This window comes from Nerophis lumbriciformis, linkage group LG30 (assembly GCF_033978685.3).
Source record: "Nerophis lumbriciformis linkage group LG30, RoL_Nlum_v2.1, whole genome shotgun sequence".
NCBI lineage: Eukaryota > Metazoa > Chordata > Actinopteri > Syngnathiformes > Syngnathidae > Nerophis > Nerophis lumbriciformis.
Window position 1 is genome coordinate 30,845,087 of NC_084577.2, and position 17,436 is coordinate 30,862,522.

General features: G+C 38.3%; 2 protein-coding genes across 9 annotated transcripts in view; one reads left to right on the forward strand and one right to left on the reverse strand.

Moving 5' to 3' along the window:
- Positions 1-6,184, forward strand: part of tubd1 (tubulin, delta 1) — a 15,348-nt gene extending 9,164 nt beyond the window's left edge. The window contains exons 7-9 of one of the 5 annotated variants that reach the window (XM_061926007.1): positions 1-49; positions 5,897-6,015; positions 6,070-6,184. The exon at positions 1-49 is cut by the window's left edge and continues 135 nt beyond it. In XM_061926007.1, coding sequence (XP_061781991.1) covers positions 1-49; positions 5,897-6,014 — 167 coding nt within the window. In that variant the 3' untranslated portion in view covers position 6,015; positions 6,070-6,184. Of the gene's footprint in view, positions 50-5,896 lie in introns of all 5 variants that reach the window. The other 4 variants (XR_009810595.1, XM_061926008.1, XM_061926006.1 and 1 more) reach the window with 4 other exon arrangements.
- A 4,895-nt stretch (positions 6,185-11,079) lies between these two features.
- vmp1 (vacuole membrane protein 1) overlaps positions 11,080-17,436 on the reverse strand; it is a 67,389-nt gene continuing 61,032 nt past the window's right edge. For 3 of the 4 annotated variants that reach the window (XM_061925907.2, XM_061925906.2, XM_061925908.2), the window contains exons 11-12: positions 14,049-14,148; positions 11,080-11,666 (exon numbers count right to left, since the gene is read on the reverse strand). In XM_061925907.2, coding sequence (XP_061781891.1) covers positions 11,523-11,666; positions 14,049-14,148 — 244 coding nt within the window. In that variant the 3' untranslated portion in view covers positions 11,080-11,522. Of the gene's footprint in view, positions 11,703-14,048; positions 14,149-17,436 lie in introns of all 4 variants that reach the window. The other variant, XM_061925909.2, reaches the window with a different exon arrangement.

Below are 17,436 nucleotides of genomic sequence, written 5' to 3' on the forward strand. Positions count from 1 at the left end.
AACCTTTGGACCACATCGTGAGAAAAGCCTGGAACTTGTTTGCTTCCAGGTGACAACCTTTTTTTCTTTTCATTGAGGGTCACGTGACTGTGAATGTTGTATTAATATCAATTATTACATGCATTCGCCTCATTTTAGTATTACACAAATGCAATGCATTTTTTTAAATCATTTTCATTCTTTCAATATTGAACTATTAATTAGTATTATACCTTAATTGTTTATGTAGAGATTACAGTAAAAACTGACAGATCAGCAGAATGTACAATTTGTTGTTTTTTTACAGCATAAAAACGGTACCACTCTTTTGAATGGTAAAATCCATGTTTTTTACAGTTTAATGGAGGAAGGCTACCGTGGATTTTTTTAACGCTACAATTCTGGTGACTGAGCTTTTTTTTTTACTGTAAACTATTATAATTTATACAGTATACAATATATTGGATAACTTGCTTGAAATGTCTGATAATATGATACTTGTTGCATGCATTTTGTCTGTCAAAATGGAAAGGGCGGATACATTTGGTAAGAAAAGATAAAGTACTTAATTAAAAAATAATAATTCTAGGCTTTCGTGGGCCACATAAAGAGTGACTATCATTGGTACTTTTAACTTTATATATTAGAGATGCGCGGATAGGCAATTTATTTCATCCGCAACCGCGTCAGAAAGTCGTCAACCATCCGCCATCCACCCGATGTAACGTTTGATCAGAACTGCACCCGCCCGCCATCCGCCCGCACCCGCCCGTTGTTATATCTAATATAGACGATGCAAGGCATTAGTGAGGCATACCTGCCAACTCCTCCGGTTTTCCCGTAATTCGTACGGTTTTCATCAACCTATTCCGGGTTACGGTTGCAGTGATAAAAAATACGGTTTTTCATTAATTTAAAAAAAAAAAAAGGGTGAAAACTACGCGAATTGCACCTTGTGCAGACAAGATTTTTCGATCGGACACGGAGGAATTAGCGATGTAAAAGACCACGTTGGGACAAAAAAACACAAGTCTAATGCCGTTGCTAGCGATACAAGTGGAAAACTTTCAACGTTTTTCGTCGCCCAAACAGATTCTTTGGATGTGATAAATGCCAAAGTTTTATTTACGGAGGCAATAATTGAGCATGGACTTCCAATCGCACTGGCTGATCACATGGGACAGTTAAATGTTTGTAATGCAACCTTTAAAAATCATTACGCGGTGATCGCGGTCCCAAAAATAAACTTTTCTTGCATGATAATGTCCAGAAAAACTCACTTTATATTACTATAGAGTCCTTTTAACGAATGAGTTTGATGGTTTATCACAAACCTTAAATGAAAGAAGTCCTTTGTTCTCCTGCACCATGCATGCACTTTGGCCTTGCTTCGTGTTTGGTGCGCAATCCTGTCGGCTGTATTTCACAGCACGTCTTTGACAACTTGAAGTGGCATAAAACATTTAAAACAAGTCCAAGTTGAAGAAATCTTGTTAAATGTTGACAGCATAACTACCAAAATACAGAAGTATGTCCTTAATATTTTTGCAGTGCTATTTCTGTTGAAAAGTTCAAATGATTACATTAGAGATGTGATTTGCCACTTTTCAAGTGTCTGATGGCTTAAATTAATTTTCATTCATTTTTCATATTTTGAATTCTTTTGAAAGGCTTACAAAAAAACTACATTTGAATTGTAATTCCATGCTATTGACAGGACTATTAATTTTAATGAAGTTAGCTTACCATGTTTACAGTATGATAATTGTGATAGAAATGTGAATTTTAGGCACAGAATATTTTTTACAATTGAACAAGGCAGTAGATTATACAAGCTTGGACAGAAAGTTAATAATGACACCAATTTTTTTTTTTAATGGAATTGTTTAGTACTGTTTTACCATTTGTTTACTGTAAAAAGTGTTTATACTGTTTATACTTTCAATTAACAAACTGAAGTCTTGTGAAAGGTTGACAGGATAACTGGCATTAACTGTCAAAATAATTTCAAACTATTGAAGTTAGTTTACAGAATAAACATGTCAATCAACCCATATGATTTTTGCTGTAATATTTTTGTTTTGAAAAGTCACTGTGACTGATAGAAAAGTGATGGTTTTAGCAACATTTTAACCTGTCTGAATGCTAATAATCATTTTGCGTCGGGGGGCGAAGCCCTGAACCCTCCACCAGGACTTTGTCCTGGACCTACCGGGGCCTGCGGCCCCTGGACCCTGGCTACTAGGTTTTTCTGATTTCAAAAGTTGGCAGGTATGGTGAGGTTATAAAGTTTTTGCCTGTTAAAGAAAGGAGACTGATCCAATGCAGCACAGACATTCGCGTGCCACGCTGTCACGACCCAGACGCACACCAGTGCGCAATCATAAGGGAGCCGCGCTGAGCGCACCTCCAAGCGCGTCTCGCTGCCGGCGACGGCCGGGTATGGGCCCGACGCTCCAGCGCCATCCATTTTCAGGGCTAGTTGATTCGGCAGGTGGGTTGTTACACACTCCTTAGCGGGTTCCGACTTCCATGGCCACCGTCCTGCTGTCTATATCAACCAACACCTTTTCTGGGGTCTGATGAGCGCAGGTAAGCTGCGCGGGCGGAGCGCGCGGAGTGACCCCTGTTACGAGCCCCCGGCCACGGGGGTGGCGGGCAGGTAAGCTGCTTACCTGCTGTGCGTGACGCCGGCCGCGGCGAAGGCGGACGAGGCGGGGTGTCGGTGCGGTGGGCGCGGTGGTGACCCTGGACGTGCGTCGGGCCCCTCTCGCGGATCGCCTCAGCTACGGCTCCCGGTGGGGCCCTCTCGGGGGAAGGGGCCTCGGTCCCGGACCCCGGCGAGGCGTCCCTTCTCCGCTCCGTAAAAGTGTCCATCTCTTTTCTTTTTCTTTTTTCTTCTGTTGTGGCATATGCTGCAGGTGCCTGCTCGTTTTTCGTATGTGGGTAACAACATTTAACTATGTATATATATTTACCAATTGGTTTAACTGCCACCCGCCTGAATCTATTTAAAATCTCATTTTTTTAAATTTCATCCGCCCGATCCGCGGATAATCCGCGGACTCCGCGGTTATGCCCGCAAACCGCGCATCTCTATTATATATATATATATATATATACACACACACATACACACAGGTGTATATATACGTGTTTTTACACCAAGTGTGTGTGTGACAATCATTGGTACTTTAACTTAACTTTAACTTTACACATACAAACTGCAGCACACAAAAAAGCACATTTAATTAAAAAAAACGTTATTATGGTCTTACCTTTACTTATAAATGAAGTCCATGTGCTGCTGTTGTGCTGGAAGAATGCACCCCCTGACGGGAGTGTTACATCAACTAAAGCCCTCACTTCAACTTTCCACGTGCAAGATTGAATCTATTTAAAAAAGTGTAACCGAGGGTTTATAAATGTGGCCTATACTGTATGAAACTACAAAATAACAAACACGGAGGCTCCAGTTTACACGAGGACCACTTTATTTACCTTCTTTCAAAAACCTCCGCTCCACTCCAACGTGTCATCACTTCCGCTCTTAGCGCCTTCAAAATAAGAGCTCAAGGCATATACTGTATAACAGCGCATAACAGGAACTTAACATCACAAAGAGGAAAGCCCATAAAAATAGGTTACAAAAGTTGTTTAATAAGAAGCCAAAAAGTGCAAAAACAATAATGTTCATGTTGGAGGAGTTGTGAATTAGGTACACCTGCAGTCTGCAGGTGTACCTAATGTTGTGGCCCTGCAGTCATTCACAACTCCTCCAACACGAACATTATTGTTTTTGCACTTTTTGGCTTCTTATGAAATAACTTTTTTAAATAGATTCAATCTTGCACGTGGAAAGTTTAAGTGTGGGCTTTAGTTGATATAACACTCCCGTCAGGGGGTGCATTCTACGGCGGGGGTGCAGGAGGCGGGATTACTGCGAGCCTCAGCCAGTGCGTCTTTTGCAGCCGTTTTATGATCGCTCAGCACAAGAAATACGTTACACACATACAGTTGTTGACAAAATACACTGTACATTATATACCTCAGCTAACTAAACTATGGAAATGTATAATATAATTCATATAGCAATACAGTCTCACTGCACAGCAGGCCAGCAGTTAGCTGAGTCATTGCGCAATCCATGGTGAGGCAAAACTGAGTGACGTGCCTCGACTGGCTGCTGATCACCGCACCGTTTCTTCTCAGTATTTGAACGGCAAATGGGAAAATTCAGCGATTTTAAATAAAAATAATCTAAAACTGGTAAGGTTAAATGGAAAATAACTTTATAGTATAATCACTGGATACATATAACAATTTATTAATTTTTTTTTTCATTTTCCTTTCCATGATGGCAGGTGAGGCCCCGCCTCACCTGCCTCTAGTGACTGCACGTCACTGATATATATATATATATATATATATATATATATATATATATATATATATATATATATATATATATATATATATATATATATATATATATACACATACATACATTTGTGTATATACATGTGTGTGTGTGTATATATATATATATGTGTGTGTATATACATATATATATATATATATATATTAGAGATGCGCGGTTTGCGGGCACAACCGCGGAGTCCGCGGATTATCCACGGATCGGGCGGATGAAATTAAAAAAAATTAGATTTTAAATAGATTCAGGCGGGTGGCAGTTAAACCAATTGGTAAATATATATACATAGTTAAATGTTGTTACCCACATACGAAAAACGAGCAGGCACCTGCAGCATATGCCACAACAGAAGAAGAAGAAAAAAAGAGATGGACACTTTTACGGAGCGGAGAAGGGACGCCTCGCCGGGGTCCGGGACCGAGGCCCCTTCCCCCGAGAGGGCCCCACCGGGAGCCGTAGCTGAGGCGATCCGCGAGAAGGGCCCGACGCACGTCCAGGGTCACCACCGCGCCCACCGCACCGACACCCCGCCTCGTCCGCCTTCGCCGCGGCCGGCGTCACGCGCAGCAGGTAAGCAGCTTACCTGCCCGCCACCCCCGTGGCCGGGGGCTCGTAACAGGGGTCACTCCGCGCGCTCCGCCCGCGCAGCTTACCTGCCCGCCACTCCTGTTGCCGGGGGCGCGTAACAGGGGTCACTCCGCGCGCAGTGCGCTCACGAAAGGGGTGGGGCTCACCCTGGTTGATATAGACAGCAGGACGGTGGCCATGGAAGTCGGAACCCGCTAAGGAGTGTGTAACAACCCACCTGCCGAATCAACTAGCCCTGAAAATGGATGGCGCTGGAGCCTCGGGCCCATACCCGGCCGTCACCGGCAGCGAGACGCGCTTGGAGGTGCGCTCAGCGCGGCTCTCATATGATTGCGCACTGGTGTGCGTCTGGGTCGTGACAGCGTGGCACGCGAATGTCTGTGCTGCATTGGATCAGTCTCCTTTCTTTAACAGGCAAAAGCTTTATAACCTCACTAATGCCTTGCATCGTCTATATTAGATATATAACAACGGGCGGGTGCGGTTCTGATCAAATGTTAGAACGGGTGGATGGCGGATGGTTGACGACTTTCTGATGCGGTTGCGGATGAAATAATTGCCTATCCGCGCATCTCTAATATATATATATACATATGTATATATATATATATATATATATATATATATACACACATATATATATATACGTGTATGTGTATGTATATATATATATATATACAAACATATATATATAATAGAAAAACGCAATATAAAATCTAATCAATTATTATTTTATATATATGTATATGTATATGTGTGTGTGTGTGTGCGCGCGTGTATATATGTATGTACATATATATCAGGCTGAAGTTGGCTCATTGATTAGTTAGAAATGTCATATATATGAATATATATTTTGTGGTGTAATATTAAGTATTTGATGTTGTTTTGCAGAGCTTTCATCCATCACTACTCCAAGTTTGGCGTCTCAGAAGAGGACTTCCTGGACAGTTTCGCTTTTGTCGAGCAAATCCTTTCTAGCTACGGTCAGCTGGGCGGCAATACATCATAGCTCATCTTTTTGCTGCATAAATAAGAAGTCATCTTTTTGCTGGATAAATAAGAAGTCATCTTTTTGCTGGATAAATAAGAAGTCATCTTTTTGCTGGATGACTGGACAACAGTTGCAAATACTGCACATGACACTTTCTTATATTGTATGAACTTATTCCAAATGTTGACTAATATATTGTTCAAAACAAGTACCGACTTAGGTGCTTTTTTTTTTTTTGGCACCAACTGAATCCCGCCGGTCCTCGCGAGAACTGACTCCCGTCACATTCACCGGTGCCGTGTTTCGGCTCCTGTGTTGCCAGTGACGTCACGTCCGGTTCAGCCAGATCCAACTAGGGATGTAACGATAAACTTTATTAATGATAACCGCGGTAAAACTCCCGACCATTAATATTACCCTTTTCAATTAAAATTACATTTTCAATTAAAATTACGGGAAAAAAACGTGACCGACTGGCGCTAGCTAGCTAGCTTAAATGCTAACATGAACACGACATAGTCTTTCCCCATTACGAAGCGAAACATCCCAATCTAAACGTCTATAAAGTCCTTACCGTTTTAACAACTTATATATTTAATTGTGTACATTGAAGCAACAAGTTAGGACAGAATAAGAAGGACCGCTCGGAGAAATAACGAGACGGGGCGAGTTGTTTTTTGGTGCGTTCAAGGACTGATGAAAAGCGTAGGACAACTTGGGTGAAAGCCCGCCAGAAATAAAAATAATAAATGTTATTTGCAACACACTTTTTTATTTAAATTGCCACAATACAAACCAATATTTAAAACAATAAAAGTTTAGCCATTAAAACAGATACAATACTAAAACACTATCAGTGAAGCATAAGAAACAAAACATGCAAAATGGTGGCTTATATTATTATTATTTTTTATTAGTGTGTCAATTATTTTCAAATAACTAAAAGGATTTCAGAGTGCACTTTTTGAGTACATTCAACAGTATTGTCATAAAATTATGTTCACAATAATCGTGATAAAGAAAATGTTCGAGTTGTTTTTGGTGCGTTCAAGGACCGATGAAGAGTAGGACAACTTCGGTGAAAGCCCGCCAGAAATAATAAATAATACATTTTATTTGCGACACACTTTTCATTTAAATTGCCACAATACAAACCAATATTTGAAACAATAAAAGTTTAGCCAGTAAAACGGATAAAATACTAAAACACTATCAGTGAAGCATAACAAACAAAACATGCAAGATGATGGCTTTTTAAAAAAAAATTTATAAGCGTGTCAATTATTTTCAAATAACTAAAATAAAGGATTTCAGAGTGCACTTTTTGAGTACATTCAACAGTATTGTCATAATAATTTGGTTCACAATAACCGTGATAAAAAAAATGTTCGAGTTGTTTTTTGGTGCGTTTGAACGCATGAACATTGCCACAATACAAACCAATATTTGAAACAATAAAAGTTTAGCCACTAAAACGGATAAAATACTAAAACACTATCAGTGAAGCATAAGAAACAGAACATGCAAAATTGTGTTTTTTTTTTTATCAGTGTCAATTATTTTGAAATAACTAAAATAGGATTTCAGAGTGCACTTTTTGAGTACATTCAACAGTATTGTCATAATAATTCTGTTCACAATAACCGTGATAAAAAAAATTAATATCGTTAAAACCCTAACACTAGGTCATCACTCCAGCAGCACTGAGAGCAGACCCAGCCAAGGTACCGTATTTTCCGCACTATAAGGCGCACCTAAAAACCACAAATTTTCTCAAAAGCTGACAGTGCGCCTTATAACCCGGTGCGCTTTATATATGGATAAATATTAAGATTCATTTTCATAAAGTTTCGGTCTCGTAACTACGGTAAACAGCCGCCATCTTTTTTCCCGGTAGAACAGGAAGCGCTTCTTCTTCTACGCAAGCAACCGCCAAGGTAAGCACCCGCCCCCATAGAACAGGAAGCGCTTCTTCTTCTACTGTAAGCAACCACCCGCCCGCGTAGAAGAAGAAAAAGCGCGCGGATATTACCGTACGTTTCATTTCCTTTGTGTGTTTACATCTGTAAAGACCACAAAATGGCTCCTACTAAGCGACAGGGATCCGGTTCATGAAAAGACGCAATCCCTCCATCCGCACACGGATTACTATTTCACAGCAACTGATGTTCCTGTGAACCGCACTGTGGATACAACGGGAGCACGTACGGTGAATATTCGCACCACAGGGAATGAGAAGTCATCCTTCACTGTGGTTCTAGCTTGCCATGCTAATGGCCAGAAACTTCCACCCATGGTGATATTCAAAAGGAAGACCTTGCCAAAAGAGACCTTTCCAGCCGGCGTCATCATAAAAGCTAACTCGAAGGGATGGATGGATGAAGAAAAGATGAGCGAGTGGTTAAGGTAAGTTTAAGTTTGCGCGAAGAGGCCGGGTGGCTTTTTTCACGCAGCTTCGTCCATGTTGATATACGACTCCATGCGCGCCCACATCATGCTGGTTTTAATATATTATTAAAGTTTGACTGACCTATTTGACTGTTTTTTTGACATTCCTTTAGCGCAGTTAGATGCGGCTTACAACACGGGGCGGCTTATAGGTGGACAAAGTTTTGAAATATGCCGTTCATTGAAGGCGCGGCTTATAACCCAGGGCGCCTTATGGTGCGGAAAATACGGAAAAGGTAAGGTAAAGGTAATTTCCAGGTAATGTTGCAATTTGCAATGCCAACATAGCAATTGACTCAGAATTGTAATAATAAAACAGCAGTTGTCAGCTCATTTTGGAAAAAATGCATATTTTATTGTGAAAAACAGTATTAACACACACAAAAGTGCTGAACATTGGTACTGTTGAGTGTGCACTTCATGGCTGCACATGTCCGTCTGATGGAAGCAGCCCAGGAGGTTTTTCAAAAGGTTTTATTGTCATTTCTACACCAAATGAAAAATAGCAGAATGACTTTGATGTGGAACGAGTCGTCGTACTTCACTTCTCACAAAGCAGGACATTAAACATGAACAGGAAATGAGAACGCGGAGGAACCCACACCTTCAGTCAGCTTACAGACTGCTGTTGCCATGGAGACCAACAGCCAACACCAGTCTGATAAGCTAGCCGAGGATGTGGACAACTGGCGTCCCGTGTCCGGGAAGTGAAGCTCCAACTTACCTGCCGACTTGAAAAGCAATGACAGACGCATGGCAGGAAGTACACCTTTTATATAGCAGGAAGTACACACCTTTTCATAAGAGGCTCATCACACACACCATAGAAATGAAAACACGTCCAAGATGAAACATATCTACACAATGTGTGAACCTTCAACAACACAACTTTTACATTGTTATTGCTTTTTTCCTTCTTTCTCACCCCCGGAGCCAAAAGAGAACTAAAAGAGGTTTTTAATGTCCAACAGGTGGAAAAGAAAAGTGAGCACTAAAATTCATCCCCCATTCAAAAGTGATTATAAAAAAAAAAATGTTTTAGGCCACCTCCGTGCTAGCGGAAGGAGCTTTTCTAACCGGTTTTGAAAAAGTTCCATTATACAGGTAAAAGCCAGTAAATTAGAATATTTTGAAAAACTTGATTTATTTCAGTAATTGCATTCAAAAGGTGTAACTTGTACATTATATTTATTCATTGCACACAGACTGATGCATTCAAATGTTTATTTCATTTAATTTTGATGATTTGAAGTGGCAACAAATGAAAATCCAAAATTCCGTGTGTCACAAAATTAGAATATTACTTAAGGCTAATACAAAAAAGGGATTTTTAGAAATGTTGGCCAACTGAAAAGTATGAAAATGAAAAATATGAGCATGTACAATACTCAATACTTGGTTGGAGCTCCTTTTGCCTCAATTACTGCGTTAATGCGGCGTGGCATGGAGTCGATGAGTTTCTGGCACTGCTCAGGTGTTATGAGAGCCCAGGTTGCTCTGATAGTGGCCTTCAACTCTTCTGCGTTTTTGGGTCTGGCATTCTGCATCTTCCTTTTCACAATACCCCACAGATTTTCTATGGGGCTAAGGTCAGGGGAGTTGGCGGGCCAATTTAGAACAGAAATACCATGGTCCGTAAACCAGGCACGGGTAGATTTTGCGCTGTGTGCAGGCGCCAAGTCCTGTTGGAACTTGAAATCTCCATCTCCATAGAGCAGGTCAGCAGCAGGAAGCATGAAGTGCTCTAAAACTTGCTGGTAGACGGCTGCGTTGACCCTGGATCTCAGGAAACAGAGTGGACCGACACCAGCAGATGACATGGCACCCCAAACCATCACTGATGGTGGAAACTTTACACTAGACTTCAGGCAACGTGGATCCTGTGCCTCTCCTGTCTTCCTCCAGACTCTGGGACCTCGATTTCCAAAGGAAATGCAAAATTTGCATGGTTGGGTGATGGTTTGGGGTGCCATGTCATCTGCTGGTGTCGGTCCACTCTGTTTCCTGAGATCCAGGGTCAACACAGCCGTCTACCAGCAAGTTTTAGAGCACTTCATGCTTCCTGCTGCTGACCTGCTCTATGGAGATGGAGATTTCAAGTTCCAACAGGACTTGGCGCCTGCACACAGCGCAAAATCTACCCGTGCCTGCTTTACGGACCATGGTATTTCTGTTCTAAATTGGCCCGCCAACTCCCCTGACCTTAGCCCCATAGAAAATCTGTGGGGTATTGTGAAAAGGAAGATGCAGAATGCCAGACCCAAAAACGCAGAAGAGTTGAAGGCCACTATCAGAGCAACCTGGGCTCTCATAACACCTGAGCAGTGCCAGAAACTCATCGACTCCATGCCACGCCGCATTAACGCAGTAATTGAGGCAAAAGGAGCTCCAACCAAGTATTGAGTATTGTACATGCTCATATTTTTCATTTTCATACTTTTCAGTTGGCCAACATTTCTAAAAATCCCTTTTTTGTATTAGCCTTAAGTAATATTCTAATTTTGTGACACACGGAATTTTGGATTTTCATTTGTTGCCACTTCAAATCATCAAAATTAAATGAAATAAACATTTGAATGCATCAGTCTGTGTGCAATGAATAAATATAATGTACAAGTTACACCTTTTGAATGCAATTACTGAAATAAATCAAGTTTTTCAAAATATTCTAATTTACTGGCTTTTACCTGTAATTGTAATAATAATACGTCTGGAGGATGGCTTGTGAATGGAACTTGCTCACCCCGTGTGTGCCCAAAAGGTGGGCACCTGCACCAAGTCCAGAGTCTGGCACACAAGTCAAACTAGTGAAGGGAGACGTTGCCATCTTTGCATAAGGCCTTGGAATGAAGGGAAATAAGAGCTTAGTTAGAATCAGTAGGACACGCAGCTGCTCAGCACGCCGTAAGACTGAGATGATCGTTAAACTACAGGAGACGGTGTGGATGACACGCACACACACACACACACACACACACACACACACACACACACAGTCTGGTCTTCACACACTCATGGCGAGGTTTGTTGGAAGAGAACGAGCGAGCGGCGCTCACTTCCTACCGCTTCCTTTCAAATTCACTTGGTCTTCTCCTCCGAGCGCCGCCGCTGCTGCCGCCGCTTGGCGTGGGCCTGCGCCGTGGAGTGGAGGATGGAGATGACGAAGTAGACCACCATGACCAGCACCAGCTTCTCAAACAGCCACGACAGCCAGTTGTCATCCTGCACAAAGATCGTCTATTGTTGCAAAGAGGAACTCTCACACACACACATCACTGATCAACACCAGGCTTGTGGGACTCTCATTTCAAGCACGATACTGATAAAGCATGTTCACACACCATTTAGGAAGAACTGGACTAAGGTCTTTAGATTAATCAACACCAAATGAGGAACAACTCTTCACGAGACCCACTTGTCAAATTTGAGTATGTACTTAACAAAAAAAGGTGAAATAACTGAAATCATGTTTTTATATTCTAGTTTCTTCAAAATAGCCACCCTTTGCTCTGACTACTGCTTTGCACACTCTTGGCATTCTCTCCATGAGCTTCAAGGTGTCATAGTTTTGATGCCCTCAGTGACAATCTACAAGGTCTAAAATAGTCATGAAAATAAAGAAAACACATTGAATGACAAGGTGTGTCCAAACCATTGGCCTGTACTGTATATATATATATATATATATATATATATATATATATATATATATATATATATATATATATATATATATATATATATATATATATATATATATATATATATATATATATGTCTTAATAAGGTTATCCAAAAAATAGTGCTCGATACCGTAGTAGAGCGCAATATATGTATGTGTGGGAAAAAAAATCACAAGACTACTTCATCTCTACAGGCCTGTTTCATGAGGGGTTCCCTCAATCATCAGGAGATTTTTTTTTTTTTTTTTTTTTTTTTTTTTTTGATGATTGAGGGAACCCCCCCTCATGAAACAGGCCTGTAGAGATGAAGTAGTCTTGTGATTTTTTCCCCACACATACATACATATATATATATATATATATATCAATCAATGTTTATTTATATAGCCCTAAATCACAAGTGTCTCAAAGGGCTCCACAAGCCACAACGACATCCTCGGTAGTATATATATATATATATATATATATATATATATATATATATATATATATATATATATATATATATATATATATATGCGACTTATGCTCCGGAGCAACTTATACTCTGAAAAATACAGTATATATATATATATATATATATATATATATATATATATATATATATATATATATATATACATATATATATACACACATACACACACACACATGTACACATATATATAAATATATACATATTTACACACATATATATATATACACATATTTACACACATATATATATATATATATATATATATATATATATATATATATATATATATATATATATATATATATATATATATATATATATATATATGTGTGTAAATATGTATATATTTATATATATGTGTACATGTGTGTGTGTGTATGTGTGTATATATATATATATATATATATATATATATATATATATATATATATATATATATATATATATATATATATATGCGACTTATGCTCCGGAGCAACTTATACTCCGAAAAATACAGTGTATATATATATATATATATATATATATATATATATACACACACATACACACACACACACATGTACACATATATATAAATATATACATATTTACACACACATATATATATATATATATATATATATATATATATATATATATATATATATATATATATATATATATACACACACTGTATTTTTCGGAGTATAAGTCGCACCAGCCGAAAATGCATAATAAAGAAGGAAAAAAACATATATAAGTCGCACTGGAGTAGAAGTCGCATTTTTGGGTAAATGTATTTGATAAAAGCCAACAGCAAGAATAGACATTTGAAAGGCAATTTAAAATAAATAAAGAGGCTGAATAAGTGTACGTTATATGAGGCATAAATAAGCAACTGGTATGTTAACGTAACATATTATTATTCAAATAACTATAACATATAGAACATTCTATACAATCTGTCACTCCTCATCGCTAAATCCCATGAAATCTTATACGTCTAGTCTCTTACGTGAATGACATCAATAATATTATAATGTGGTCATCATTTCACACATAAGTCGCTCCCCCGGCCAAACTATGAAAAAAACTGCCACTTATAGTCCGAAAAATACAGTATATATATTAATTCATTTATTTTCATTGAGATGTATGCTAGTATGTCTTACAAAGCATTTCTATAAACACGACTGTACACTTTGTATTCTCAAGCCTCCATAATCAACACAATGGACTTGAAGTAAAACAAGCAACTATAGTAATAGTAAACAATAGTCATTATCAAATCCTTTGCAGGGTGACTGAAGTCTGGTGAATATGTATCAGAACATTACTTTTGTCTAATTCAAATAAACTTCCATTAAATGATGATAAATGACATTTTCCACTTCAATCACACCTTGACTGTTTTCTCTCAAGCAGAGTCAAGAAAGAAGAATAATAATAATATTTGCTTACTGATTGAGTCCTTCCTTCGGCGTGATGCAGCTTGTTCCTCTGTGCCTCCAAGTAGTGACTGAAGGGCTTCTGCAGCGACGCTCCCACTCGGGGTATGGACCTGGCGGGGACAAGAAGACGCTCAGAACTTACCTGGGAGCAAACATCCTGCCTGTGAGGAGCAGAGAGGACTGAAGCTCTGGGACCTCAGCCCTCCTTTTATGCTCCTCACATCTCCACGGGCAATTGTGTCAGCCCCTCCGAGCGGGAAGTGAGTCGCCATGACGTCATCACCCTTACCACCATCTGGGCGCCAATCACTGGCTGCCTTTTTAGGAAAGGTGTATTCTTTCTACTCTTCTTCATTTTCATTATCTTCTTCTCATTTGACTTCACATGGTTTTAGAAGACACTTTTAAAAATAAAAATGAAAATAAAAAAGAAGACACTTTGTATCCGATTTGATTAAGGCTGAAACGACGCGTCGACGTGGTCGACGTCATCGGTTACGTAAATACGTCGACGCCATTTTTGTGCGTCGGCGCATCGCATATTTACGTCACTCTACTTTACTGTCATGGCGGAGCGCAAAGCAGACGATGCGAGCGAGGGGAAAAAAGCACGCCAAAAGTCATCAAAAGTGTGGGAGTATTTCAATAAACGGCCTAATAATGTTGTTGTATGCACACTGTGTCGAGCGGAAATGGCCTATCATAGCAGCACAACGGCTATGAACGAACATTTGAAAAGAAAACCCCCGACAGCGTTCTTGCCATCACCATCAACAAGTCAATCGTCCGCGTGCGTATACGTTGTCATTATTACACAAAAACATGAATGTGTCATTTGTATCTGCGTTGTAAATTCATAAACTAAAGCACCGTTTCGCTCTGAGAGGCGCGTTTGGCGTGCCTGTTCAGTGTTTACAAAGACGCGCTCCTCTTTAACGCTGTGGAGAGGCGGCGGCGGCGAGCGAGCGGCGAGGCGGGGCGCGTCGGGAGCGACGCCGCAATCGTGCCCAGGTGCGCGATCCGCGCAGTTGGAAGAGAAAAGACTTTGTGTAAAATTAAAAGATTGTAAACCTGGCAAAGCCGTCTGGCGTTCAGTCTGTCGGTCCTGAAAGAACCCCACGGCACAAGACGTGTCACAAACGCTAACGTTAATTAGTTGTGCAAATACCTTTTACAACATTAACAGTTACATATACTATGTACAAACCAACAATTAACTTTCACTTTAATCATACTATCATTGTTGTGTTATTAAGCAAAATAAGCAATACTTTTACTTTTGTTGAAATGTTTACACTGTACACTTTTTTGTATTGGATGTTTAGCTTTATTTTTGCACATTTTAGCAAATAAGCAATACTTTTACTTTTGTTGAAATGTTTACACTTGTTACAGAATATTTCCGTTTTGCACTTTTTTGTATTGGATGTTTATCTTTATTTTTGCACATTTTAAAGCAAAATAAGCAATACTTTTACTTTTGAAATGCTTATACTATTCCAGAATATTAAGATTTGCACTGGATGTTTACTTTTATATTTGCACATTAAAAAGCAAATAAGCTACTTTTAATTTTGTTAAATGTTAAAAGTTTTAAATGTTTACATTGTTACAGAATATTTTGTCATGTTGTTGTCAATGTTGACTGAGTGGCCATACTTTTTTTTTTTGTAAATAAAAGCCATGCCTTTTGAAAAAACTGGCCTACGTTTATTTTTTCCTCTTCATTTTAAATAAAAAAAAAAAATCGGTAAAAGGAAAAATAATCTATAGATTAATCGAAAAAAATAATCTATAGATTAACCGATTAATCGGAAAAAAAAAATCTATAGATTAATCGATAGAAAAATAATCGTTAGCTGCAGCCCTAGATTTGATTTTACTGATGTTTTTTGTTCATGATTGTTGTGTCCTGTTTTCAATAAAGTTGGATTGAAATATCACAAGTGTTCTGTTTTTGAAGTACTGAAAGAGAAAATGAGGTGGAAGTCATGACTGGCCATTTAGACGCTGACTCCTTCTTTTTGTTGAAGACCAAGAGAGCGAGCGCGCTTGACCGCGACTCATCGGACGCTCACGGCTTTTATGTCCCTTCACTGGAATAAAAATACGACCGGTCCTGGAGAAGTCATTTCAATAATACAAGTTCACTTTGTATTGAACGTTTAAATTGTTGTGCATCACAGCACAAAAAACTAATATGCAACTACTTTCTTGACAGATTTGATTCAAACTCAATTTGAGACTTGAAACATGTTCAGCAACAAAGTAGTAGTTTTATTTAAAAATATAAATATATACTGTTTATGTCAATTAAGAAATCATTCAAAGCTAAGAATGTTATTTTATTTATTTGGCAAATAAACAGAAATAACTAAAATGCTAAACCAGTTTCCTCCCTCTGGGTAACAATAATAACACTTTTTTAGCATTTAGATTTAAACTCATAGACATACAAGTATATTATTGATCAATACTGTCCATTTAGAGAAGGTCCTGGTTATAATATTATGTAAATATACATTAGAGGCTCTAAAAATTCATGCATTCTGAAAATATTTCAGAAATCATTCAAAGCTAAGAATGTTATTTTATTTATAAACAGAAATAACTAAAATGCTAAAGCAGTTTCCCCCCTCATAATAAAGACAAATATATATTTTGTTGTTATGGCCAACTAGGAAAACACATTTTTCTGTTCTGGAATGTAAGCAAATAACTATAAACATTATATAATGTAAAATAATTTAAAAAATGCGTGGATAACAATAGTAATTATTTTTTAGCATTTAGATTTAAACGCCTCGACATACAAGAATATTATTGATCAATACTGTCCAATTAGAGAAGGTCCTGGTTATAATATTATGTAAATATACATTAGAGGGTCTAAAAATTCATGCATTTTGAAAATATTTCAGAAATCATTCAAAGCTAAGAATGTTATTTTATTTATTTGGCAAATAAACAGAAATAACTAAAATGCTAAAGCAGTTTCCCCCCTCATAATAAACACAAATATATATTTTGTTGTTATGGCCAACTAGGAAACATATTTTTCTGTTCTGGAATGTAAGCAAATAACTATAAACATTATATAATGTAAAATAATTTAAAAAATGCGTGGGTAACAATAATAATAATCATTTTTTAGCATTTAGATTTAAACTCATAGACATACAAGTATATTATTGATCAATACTGTCCGATTAGAGAAGGTCCTGGTTATAATATTATGTAAATATGCATTAGATGGTCTAAAAATTCATGCATTTTGAAAATATTTCAGAAATCATTCAAAGCTAAGAATGTTATTTTATTTATAAACAGAAATAACTAAAATGCTAAACCAGTTTCCCCCCTCATAATAAACACAAATATATATTTTGTTGTTATGG